The sequence below is a fragment of the Papaver somniferum genome, unplaced genomic scaffold (assembly GCF_003573695.1).
Source record: "Papaver somniferum cultivar HN1 unplaced genomic scaffold, ASM357369v1 unplaced-scaffold_10, whole genome shotgun sequence".
Taxonomy (NCBI): Eukaryota; Viridiplantae; Streptophyta; class Magnoliopsida; order Ranunculales; family Papaveraceae; genus Papaver; species Papaver somniferum.
In genome coordinates, this window is record NW_020618825.1 from 6,793,769 (window position 1) to 6,806,262 (window position 12,494).

The 12,494-nt window shown below is 36.1% G+C and overlaps 1 protein-coding gene across 2 annotated transcripts; it reads left to right on the forward strand.

Moving 5' to 3' along the window:
• The first annotated feature begins 3,438 nt into the window (after positions 1–3,438).
• On the forward strand, positions 3,439–4,901 carry LOC113326581 (wiskott-Aldrich syndrome protein homolog 1-like). Of its 2 annotated transcripts, none has more exons than XM_026574277.1 (2): positions 3,439–3,641; positions 3,944–4,901. In XM_026574277.1, exons 1-2 carry the CDS (start codon positions 3,572–3,574, stop codon positions 4,648–4,650), a joined length of 777 nt encoding a protein of 258 aa, XP_026430062.1. In that variant the 5' UTR covers positions 3,439–3,571; the 3' UTR covers positions 4,651–4,901. The 2 variants fall into 2 exon arrangements, with proteins under 2 accessions (XP_026430062.1, XP_026430063.1); XM_026574278.1 differs by having other exon boundaries at positions 3,953–4,901.
• The last annotated feature ends 7,593 nt before the right edge of the window (positions 4,902–12,494 follow it).

Sequence of the window (12,494 nt, forward strand, 5' to 3'; positions counted from 1 at the left end):
GCAATTTACTCAGCCTAAGATTTTATATGATCTTAACCTTCTTCACAATCCCATATAAATTTCGTGGTTTTCCACCTGCTTCCTTACCACCTAAATAATAAAAAGTATCAAATACCATTACAGAACATATCAATATGTAGTCTAAGAACTTAAATCTCAATATGTAGTCTCAATATGTACATATTTTCATATATATGTACCATATCAATATGTAGTGGTAGATACTTATATTCTTGTAGTGGTATCCTCCACTACATACTGGTATGTAGTATTATATTGATAGCCATAGTAGATACTTACATTCTTGTAGTGGTATGATCCACTACGTATTGGTATGTAGTATTATATTGATAACCATCTTACACTAATACTGGTATTTAAAAGCAAATTATTATGTATTACCAGGTACTGCATACAGTATGTACTACCAACAGTAGATACATATGTAAGTCTAATTTCTGTGATTTAATATTCGTGACCATCTACGGGGATCGAGGGGGCAGCGTCCCCTCGTATCACCTACATGCTGAATCAAAAAGAATTCTACCTTCTTTCAGGGGTAGATTTGCTTTCTTCCCATTTGCTTTTCCCACCCTTAGTGCTTTTGGTGAAGGAGTAGCAGCTTTCAGGACAAGTGATTTATTTCCCTTTGATTTTGGTGAAGGAATATCAACCTTTGTCTCCTTTTATGCTACTGCAACCTTTCTTTTTGTTTTTGTTGCTGTTGTAAACCAAAAACAGTATCAAAACAAAATATCCTACATAAGAGATAAATAATCTACCCAACAGTACATATGTAATCTAGCAACAATACATAAGAGATAAGTAATCTATCCAACAGTACATATATGATATACCCAATATGTAATCACATACATATGTAATCTAGCAACAGTACATACTTTATAATACATGCTCAAATTGTTGACCACCCAACTAGGTACTGCATACAGATATGTACTACAAACTTAGCAATACATATTGAAACTACATATTGAACAACTTAACAGTACAACTCAAATTGTTGAATACCCAACTAGACTGCATACAGATATGTACTACCAACTTAGCAATAAATATTGAAACTACATATTGAACAACTTAACAGTACATACTCAAATAGTTGAAAACCCAACTAGACTGCATACAGATATGTAGCGTTACACATGCATGAGTAACTTGATGTTTAGCATAAAAATCGAAAACAAATCAAAGGATAATTAGGTTTAGACTGCATACAGATATGTAATGCTAGATAACATAACATAATTTTGTACATGCAGAGGCGGTGACATATATTGAATAAGTAAAATCAAGGATAATTAGGTTTATTCTGATTACCTTTTTCTACATTTGCTTTTTTCCTCTTTGTTGGTGAAGGAGTAACAGTTTTACTCATACTTCTTGTTGTTGGTGATCTAGCAGCAGGAGTGTTTTCTTTTGGAGAATCATCAACAGTTCTTCTTCTTTTTTTTGCTGGTGAAGGAGTTTCTTCGACAATTTCTTCTCTAATTTTCCTCTTAATTCTTTTATTCGTAACCATTTCTTCTCTAATTTCTTCTTGTTTTTGCTGGTTTCGTAATCATCAGCAGTAATCGAACTGACCTAGTTTTTGCTGGTTTCGTAATCAATTGAATGTAACGAAAAATCAAATTAACTAACCTAATTTTGATTGCTGGTAAATGGGATTCTTCTATATTTAGGAGTTTCTTTTAGATTTAGGAGAAGAATGACCTAGGTTTCTCTGAAGAAGAGAAAACTAAAGAATGAAAACGGCTGAAAAAGGAACTGAAAAAGGAGATGCGAAACTGAATAACTCCTCATGACTCCTGTGTAACGGGTTTTATTAGGGGTAGCACAGTAATTTTACTATTTTTAAACCTTTTTGGACTATCCAGTAACCGGTTTCTCCCGCTAAACTACATGATAAGCTGGGCCGGGTTTTGTGGACCAACTAGGAAATTTCTAGGATTAACCTGATGAAGCGATTATTTTTATTGCACAAGTCTGCATGCATATTAGAAAAAATTCAAAACAAAAGTAAGTAATTCCGGAAGATCTGATCCATAATAATGGTGGTAAAAATTGGTCGACCAACCCCATGCATGATCATCTTCGGTTATTAATCGTAATTAATGACGATGAGATCCTATAATATAAGTGGAGCTATATGGCATGCAATGCATGCGACTTCTCTGCACGATCAGAACTTGTATCAACTTTTCCCATCTCATAATTAGTTACTGATGAATATTCATAGTCAAGACTCGGAGGCGTTGCAGCTTCCAGTTCCAGTCTTCAATGAATGAAACTATTTATTTTCCAAACATAACATCATAAATGTAAAGTATGGGATCATATCAGTAACTAATTACATGTATCAGTTCTATCCGAAAAAAAATGTATCAGCTTGTTGAATCTCATAATTAGTCTCTATATCATCAATACGTATAACTATCTGTTCAAGTATTTTACGATCAATTATTTTTCCTGCAGATAAGTTGCATTGCATTTAGTAATTGGTATAGGAAGTCAATTTGCGATTCGTAACTATGGCAGTGATTCAGTGAAGGTCCGAATTTCAAACAAAATTAAGCAATCCTGGAAGATCTGACCCAAAATAATGGGGGTAACATCTGGTCGGCCAACCCCATGCATGATCATCTTCGATTATTAATCATAATTAATGACGACGAAATCATTATTTGTAATCGACAAGCAATGCCTGCGACTATTCTGCACGATCCGACCAGTTTTTTTTACCCCATTGTGGTGGATCAGACCAGATCGTCAAGGATTTCTCTGGGTATGCATCTGTGAACTTCTCGTAAAATATGTGTGTCGGTGAAGTGTTAGGATGGTGGGATCGAGGGTGCAAAACGTTGGAAAAATGAGCAGAGATAGTTTCCGTTTTAAGAAATCCATAACCGGGAAGAGTTTAGCCCAAAGATTCAAAATCCATGTTGATTAACAGGTTGATTACTTAATAATGAGCAGAGATATTTTCCGTTCTAACATCTTAAAATAGAGTGATTTAGGGATACTAATCAATTACAAATCTAACTACCTCTCTACACGAAACACTATTAATTACTTAATAATCAATTACATGTGCAATATGGTGTATCAGGTTCTCCATTTAATCTTACAGTAGAATACTAATCGATATTCCTAGAATCATAGTCAAGACTCTAAAACGAATAATACTCATATGTTTGCCATCCCGAATCGCTATCTATATAGGGTGTAGCCGTCTAGATGGACAAAATCTGAGTAAGTGGAGGCTATAGAGTTTTTTCGGGGGGTGGGGAGAGTTGACATTTGTTATGTTTTTAATCTCACGATCCAGTTTTTTTTTTTTTTCATTCTTTATTTTGATCATCTAGTATGAAATGCGTCTAATAAATAAATGAATTTCCGTATCTGATGGGGATGGTATGACAATTTGCATTGAGTTTTCTGTAATGTAGATCTAGTTTTTTTGATTATAAATACCCATCAGCTTTGGATCACATAAAACACACAAGTCTGAGAAAGAAGAAGAAAGGAAACATAGTAGTGTTTATTCATAATGGAGTTTACTCCAACAAACTTCGCGTTTTGCCTGTTTGCCAGCATAGTCGGATTTTCGCTGATGCAACGTAAGTTACACTGTTTTTTGTGCTGCAAATTATGATCCTCCAGCTTTGTTTCGATTATTAGTATGTTTTTCTTTTTCCTGCTTTTTAGTTTATAATTTACCGTCCATCCATCTTAATTAATCATTATGTTGTACATGTAATACCATTCTTCTTATTTTCTGTTGTCACCAACTAATCGTTTTACACACTTTCTATTTATCCTACTCCTGTTTGTTTATTTAACCTCAGTATGATGCACCATATCTAACCTCATTACTATTTTTGTTTTAATTTAAAACCCATCCATATTAATCATTCAGTAGTACATGCAGAGATGCCATCAGCTGCAGCCTTCTCCTGCGGCCCTGGGGAAATTCAAAGTGAGACTAAATCGCCCACTCCTTATACACTCTACTGCGTGGGGTGTCAAGACACGTGCGCAAACTATTGTCAGCCGAAAGGCAGAAAAGTAACTAAGATAGAATGCAATTTCTGGGGTGTGGATCCTGCCGTATGCAGGTGTTGTTGTGGGTTGCCATTCTCAGGTCCACCAATACTTCCCCCATCCATAGCTTTTTCGGATTGTCCAACTAATGAAATATTGAAGTATTTTCAACCGCCAAAAGATTCTGAGATTGATTGCAACCTTTGTGTAAATGGTTGTAAAAATGAATGTGATTCCATAGGAGCTCAGGTGACCAAGGAATTATGTGTCTATTCCAGTTCGATTACCTCAAACGTATTGTGCCCTTGTTGTTGTAACCGAAATTCTCCACCTCCATCCTCGCCACCTCCACCCCCACCTCCACCTTCACCTCCACCCCCACCTACACCTTCAATATCCCCTCCACCTCCGTCCGCATCAACACCACCACCTCCATCGTCTTCGCCTCCTTGGCCTCCCGAAGCATGTTGTTCGAAAGAGATTGAAGTCTCAACTCCAGGTCAAGAACCATGTAGGTACGGACTATTACCACGACGACCTCCACTGCCTTCCCTTCCAGGTTCATTTTTATTCGCAGCAATATAGCAACTAATTAATTATTTGGTAGAGGTATTGGATTTATCGTCTTGTGTTTAGATAGCTGCTGGTGGATTAAGTAACTAAGAAGACCAACGCTAGTTTGGTTTCTGAGTAACATTAATTTGTTCTAATAAAAATAAAAATTACCAGCTCATCTTTCCACGTAGTTTGTTTCGTGGTAATATGCATTGTACTCATGTATTTGTATTGAAATCAAATGTATTGTTGGAAAGTATGTACCTTTGGTGAGTTTCTTTAACGACATAAATAAAATGTTTCCTTCTGAGGAAAATGAGATGTTTGGCAACAATTATGGTAATGCTATACAGTTCCGAAGATCTTTCGTAGCTTAATTTCGTTATTCAAGTGTGTGGTTGTATTTATCAATCCGGGGGAACATAAAAATTTATACATTATTAACATTAGTTATGAATCCCATTAGTATCAATGTGAACTCCGATGAAGCACGTACGTCTCATCCAATACCTGCAGAAAGTTCCGAGCAAAAGCTGAGAGTCTTGACTCTTGAGACACTTAAAAAGCTGTTTTGAAAGGAAAATTAACATGTCTCTTCAACCTTACTCTTCACTCCTGCGTTTTTTTTCTTCGCCTTATATGGCGACTCTCTCTTCATCTTAGGATGATTTTTTAAAGTTTTAATAAAAATTGTAATTTATTGTTTTCTTTTGTGAATGAAACTTATTAGTCCCACATTGTGGAGTTTACAATTTTTAATAGTTTTAAGAGACTATATAAACCTTTTAGTCCCACATCGAGGAGTTTTTCTTCTTAAGTTGTATTTGTCAATTATATAAACAAATTCACTACTTTTGTAAAATCAATGGGAAAGGGGTTGCTCTATATTCTAGAGGGACCCCTAAGAGAAAATATTTTATAGCGTTTCTTAAGCGTTCGCGATTTTCCTTAACGGTTTTTTCGGAGTTGCCAAGCTCAAGTTGAGCATCTACTGCATATGCTAGTAGTAGGTGTATTAAGGTGTTTTATCCTGGAGATATCCGTCCTGTGAGGGCTATAGCATCACTCTTGAGTGTAGCCGGGCGCTAATGTCTTAAGGACAGCGTGATGAACACGTGACTCACTCTGTTTTCCAAAGTTTTGCCTTGTTGCTGTTGCGGAGATATGGGGAGCTTGTTCGTTTCGTCAAAGCAATCACTTCCATTATAAAGGAGCTAAGTATCAATAACTTTTGCTTATTTGATTTTTCTTTGTTTTTGATTATTACACCCAACAATCTTAAGACATTATTATTTGTAATAATCGAAAACGATTGATTGGTTTGTGAATCATGGATGTTAATTGTGGAGTGGAAACCAAAAACGAATTTTTGGTCAGCTGTAGATTTTCAATTTTATTTTTTAATCTAGAAGGAATTTCTATGAAACCTTTTTACCTAATGTATTGGACATCTTGATAGTTACCCATATAAAGTTTCAGAATTTTTTGAGTTGTAAAAGTATTTATTTGATATTTTACAAAACAGAGAAACGTTCCTGAAAAATTCTGACGAGCAGAAATTTGTTGTTAACTAAAGTAGTTTTTATGGGGTAACCATGATTTTTTTTATATGGTGATTCAAACGATGTTTGTAGATCTAGATGTTATCTTCAAAACTCATATTTTGTTTTCTGATTCGTAACTAAGGTTTGTGAGATGTGGTGTATTAGGTGATCGGGAAATTGCCGTGTCCATGGTCAAAGTATAAACGGAGATTATGACATGAAATTGGAAAGGGACATGGATACGAGGAGGCTGTGGATGAACACAATTCTTCCAAAGCTGACAAAGGTGAGAACATCAAACAATTCTAAGCGTAGTATTCAGAAGAAATGTATGTTTCCTAAAACTGAATCCGGCATTACTTTAATTAAGGGTGATTGTTATGTTTGTAAAATTCCTGGCCACGCGGCAGTAAATTGTAGACAACATAAAAACCTTAATAAGTAGAAAGTTAATGCTAATTTAGTGAAACAAACTAGAACAGGTTTAGTGGCATGATGTCGGAAGTTATTTTAATAACCAATGTGAGAGACCATTAGGTGGACTCTGGAGCCACCAAGAATGTTTGTTGAAACAGAAACTTGTTCACCTCCTATCAGAGGATAGGGGATGTCGAGAAATTCTTGTTGAGTAACTCATATGCAATAGAGGTTGCATAAAAGGAAAAGGTCGAGCAGAAGCTCATATATGTAATATTCTCACGTTGAATGAAGTTTTCATGTTCCGAGCATATGCAAGAATCTTGTACCTTGTTCTGTTGTAGATGGTAAAAGATTTAAATTGAATCTAGAAAACTTGTTGTAATTAGAGAGTGATTTTTTAAGCAAGAGTTATAGGACTTTGGGTTTATATAAGCTTAACGGAAAAAATGATGATGTGAACATTGTTGATTTTTGTGCTTTCTTTGTGTGATTGAATGTTTTACGTGGTAGACTTGGAACCGTAAACTTATAAGTCAATGCTTAACTGGCTTGCATAGGATGCGTACCCAAATTTAGTTTGGTTTTTGGAACACAAAAGTGAAATCTGTGAAGAATCAAAATATGCTATAAAACCTTTTAGCACAAATGTTCAGAGTAATTCTAAGCCTTTATAATTAATTCAGTCATGCCTAGTTGACATGAGTTCAACCCAAAACCACTGTGGTAAAAGATGGTTTATAACTTCCGTAGATGATTGTACGAGGTACTATCTTGTATACTTGCTTAGGGATAAGGATGACTCCTTAGAAGCCTTAATATTTATAAACTTGAAGTTTGAAACCAGTTAGAAGCCTTGAACATAATAACTATATTCTTAAGGAGATGATAATTGCCATGTTGATTAGTTTAGGATTACCCGCGGCCTTGTGGGGGGAGGCAGTCCTCTTAACTAGTATATCCTGAATAAAGTACCCTTTTAAGGATCACATGAAACTCCATATGAGTTACAGAAAGGTAAATGACCTTCTTATGAATGTGTCAAAGTATAAGGGTGTTTGACTAAGATTGTAATTCCTCTTCCTAAAAGAACTAGATTGAAACCAAAAATGTTGATTGTGTATTCATGTGGGGGATTGTTGGAAAACGATTAATAAAACAATGATTTTTTAAAGTTTTAATAAAAATTATAATTTATTGTTTTCTTTTGTGAATCAAACTTATTAGTCTCACATTGTGGAGTTTACAATTTTTAGTAGTTTTAAGAGACTATATAAACCTTTTAGTCCCACATCGAGGAGTTTTTCTTCTTAAGTTGTATTTGTCAATTATATAAACAAATTCACTACTTTTGTAAAATCAATGGGAAAGGGGTTGCTCTATATTCTACTTTTGTAAAAATTCACTACTTTTAGTCCCAAGCTCAAGTTGAGCATCTACTACATATGCTAGTAGTAGGTGTATTAAGGTGTTTTATCCTGGTGATATCCGTCCTGTGAGGGCTATATCATCACTCTTGAGTGTAGCCGGGCTCTAATGTCTTAAGGATAGTGTGTTGAACACGTGACTCACTCTGTTTTCCAAAGTTTTGCCTTGTTGCTGTTGCGGAGATATGGGGAGCTTGTTCGTTTCGTCAAAGAAATCACTTCCATTATAAAGGAGCTAAGTATCAATAACTTTTGCTTATTTTATTTTTCTTTGTTTTTTATTATTGCACCCAACATGGGCAACTTCACTGCTGACGGACGCGATGACATCATAAAAATCACACAAAATCCGTGAAGAACAGTGCGGCAGTTAGGAGTGGGCGACAGCGTAGCACTTACCAGATCCGAAATAAGGGGCTTTATTTGTAATCCATATATAAGGAAAAGGTAGCTTTATGAGAGGGAGGATAAGCATTAGAGAGCGGGTGTGAGGAACTTAAGAGAAAGAGAAAAGAGTTTGTTCTCCAAGTTAGGGTTTCTCTATATTGTAATAGTATTAATTTTAATAGTATACCATAATGAGTTCATCAATATGTCTTAGTTCTTATCATAATTTTCGGGTGTAGCTTGTGGGATTTCCTATAACTACATTTTGACGCCCGAAACAGGGATTTGAGTAAGAAGATTAATCTTCACCCGTAAGATTTCCAAAATGATTTGAAACAAATAGATCTTGGTTTGTGCTTTTAGTTTCGCTATTTTCGTCGCCTTTCAAAGTTTTGAGGATCTTATTTGTAAACTTTCGATTCAACAGATTTTGAGAGAAAAAACGATAACTTTCCAAGGTTTTAGTGGTGTTGAAACTCAGATCTGAAAAAGTGTTTTCTCAAACTCAAATCAGACGGGTAGCAAGAAGAAGAAGAAGTGAAATAGGCGAGACATCACGTATGGTCGGAAGGAGAATGCAACAACAGAATGCGCAACCCCAGGTTCAACCAGTGTAGATCAACGAAAATCAGCACAGAAGCATTTATGATGAGTTCTCGGTTCACACTACAAACACGGAGACAATAGAAGAAGAAAGACGTGTTAAAGAAGGCCCAATAACAGGAGGAAAAGAACCATGACCATCGGAGATCTGAGGAGGAGGTTGGTAGAGGAAATAATAAGAGAGGCAGAGTACAGAGCGGATCTTACACATCCGAATGCGGCGTTAAGAGAAGAGAACCATAGGTTGCAGGAGCAGAGATCTCGCACGACACCTAGAATGAGTCGTGCAATATCAGATACAACATCCAGCAGAAGTACAGATAGAAGAAACAATCGCGCAATAGGAGAAAACATATGGTGAACCAGATTACAGACAACAATAAAGTGCGACAATCAGAGGGAAATAACATGTAAAACCAAGGCGGAGTCAATCCAGTCATAACCAACGTGAGAGGAGAACGTCGCAAAGTTACCAATCCTAGAGGAGAGGAACCACGCGACACTATCGCACCCAATTATATTCTTATAAATCCAAGAGTTGAAGAACAACGCGACAATAACCACGTCATTGAAAACCATAGAGAGGAGCCACGCGACAACAATCGCATCATCCTAGACTTGAGAGAAGAACGACGCGCGGTACTAGTTACAGAACAGGGAAATCACATGCGGGACGGTAATCACATATCACTAAATCCATAGGAAGGACCACATGACAAAGTTGAAAGAGATGATGAAGCAAGGCGGCAGTTTGGAGTCGACCGCGATGAGTACCAACCAAGGGAAAAAAGAAGAAGGCGACATAGGAGAGATGATGAAAGAAGGAGACGCAGAAAAGAAAGACATCACGAAGAGGAAAATGAGGAGAATAATAAAGTTGAAGAAATACGAAGACGAGGGTAGGATGTTATTGAAGAGCGTGAATACCAAGAGGCACTGAGGAGAAGCAGAGAAGAAGCAAGAGCTAGAGAAGCAAGACTTAAAATACCAATGGGGTAAAATGATAATGCAAGCATGAACCAAACTATACTAAATGAATTGGAGGATATAAGGGCGATGATGGGTAATACTCGCAAAGATAAAGGAAGGAGACAATTGGAAGATGCAATTGAGGAGGCAGGAAGGTCCCCGTTTGTGCGAACAATTCAATGTGCAGGAATACCTTTAAAATGTACCTTACCAGCGTTCACTAGCATATTCGATGGGAATACTTGCGCGATACAGCATATCAAACCATACAACCTATCTTTGTTACAATGGGAACATAATGACGTGGTGCTATGCAAATATTTCCCAGCAAGCCTATCAGGAGAAGCACTTAAATGGTTCGATGGTTTGAGCGTAGGGACAATTGCATCATTCAGCCAGTTGCAGAGCATCTTCCTAGGGGCTTACATCAGTAACAACATGTTGCGACCAGGGATTGAGAAAGTCTTATGTCTAAGAAGAAGAGTAAATGAAAGCTTGCGCGACCTGACAGGGCGGTGGAGAAAAATGTGTAGTGAAATGGCGAGAAGAGTTTAAGAAAGATATTTGCGTATGTGGTGGAACCTATGTTTTATATGTGGATCCTCTACGAAAGGAGCATTAGAGACAAAAGAGAATGTGGTAAAATCTCCTGTCTCTAATGCAGGATTAGAGTTGGTGGGGGTGGACACTACTGAATTAATTCTTCGTTCTCTAATTATATAAACTAAAGAAAAATGCTACATTTAACATGAATAATACATAATAAAATTATTAAATCTTTTTTCTTATTCATTAGTAAAGAATTGGTGCTAACGAGTTTCGAACTCAGGTCACTGATATCATCATCCAATAATTTTACCACTACACTATAGTAACATCGGCTAAAATTGTTTAATTTCATACATCTTATGTTCTTGTGTTATGAGCATTATTTTTAATGTAGTGCATACTACTCCAAACTACAATATATAATGTAGTGCGTAATATCCGCCGATGACAACGTGTAGTTTATTGAGTAACATATGTTGTTGAATAGGAGTTTCTGTTAGGGATTTTTTTTTTTTTTTGCTAGGAAAGAAAACTTTAATTAAATAAAAAAGAGATTACATTTGGTTGAGAAATGAAGGCAGAGACCCATCCATTCTCCAGAACAATTGTGTTGTCTGCTATACTTAGCAGCAGAATCAGCCATAGGAAAAAATTCTGAGTTCCTTCTAACATATCTAACAGAATGAAAAGAGAAAGTTTTTAAAATAAAATTGGTATCTTCTAAAATGGAACTACTAAACCAACTAATTTGGTTACTCTTATTCTTGAGACGAGAGACTGAATTCTTGGCATCACTTTTGATGCATACTAAGTCCAAATTAAGAGACTTTGCCCACATAGCTGCAGTCAGGAGAGCAAGGCATTCGGCTTCTTATGGATCTCGAGCTATCTCTGTAGAAATTTTGCATACCAATTTACATGCACTCACGCGAGTTGAGGTGATACTGATCTATTAATTTCTCAGTAACCGTTTACTGTTAGATATCCATATTAACTCCAACATTTATTTTTTATTTTAGAAGAAAAGAAATCCAACATTTATTTTACCAATAAAGTTTTGACAATTTATTTTAACAAAAACACTTTATGTACCATTAGTTAACAAACTCATGGTTGAAAATTAACTTGCTAGATTTGAGGAAATTGAGTTGTTTGAAGGTTGTAGCCGTCATGGTTCATATCCTACTCTAAGAACTTGTAAATGAGTTGGAAGTTTTTTAGCCACTGCAGTAAAGCAACGAATTTCATATATAAATACAACCTTCAAATGTCGATTCAAAAGAATCGAAATAAATAGTAAACCAAATACATGATGATCATGGATCAAGGAAATATGTATCGAGCCTCAACCTCGTCAACGCTATTAGACCAGTCAAGAGATGATTAAGTGCTAATTACTCGATTAGTTTGACACGAACGTTAATTAATACAAAATAATCTAACAACGATATAGTTACGAAACTAGTATCGTTAGATAGATCTCGAAAAGTTACACAGAATGGACTACTCGCACGTGTCATTCCGGCACTGGGTGAAGAAGATTTATCAATTTGTGTTCGGAGGGTACAATAGTAATTTTGGTACGTTACCCTTGTGCCTGCACTTGTCTAAGGGTGTGTGTGTCGTAGTAATTTAGTCGGCCTTATCAACCCAAACCCAGAGGATAAACTCAGTTTTTTTTCTATTCTTCTTCTTCTTCTTCTCGTTCTTCTTTCTTCTTCTGTTTCTCCTCTTCTCCTTCTTCTGTTCTTCTTCCACGAATATTCGAGAGATGTTCTGAGAATTTTATTAGGGTAAATCAACTGATGAAGATAAAGATGATGAATTAGATGATGTTGTTGGAAATTACAGAAGTAAGCAATTAGAGATTGAGAAAGTGAGTCAGGGAAATTCAATTAAGGTTCTGTTCTTGAGATGAAGAAGAGATCAAGACGAGTCTGAGTTTCTGTTGGATGAAGATTGAATGGGTTGCTGTTTA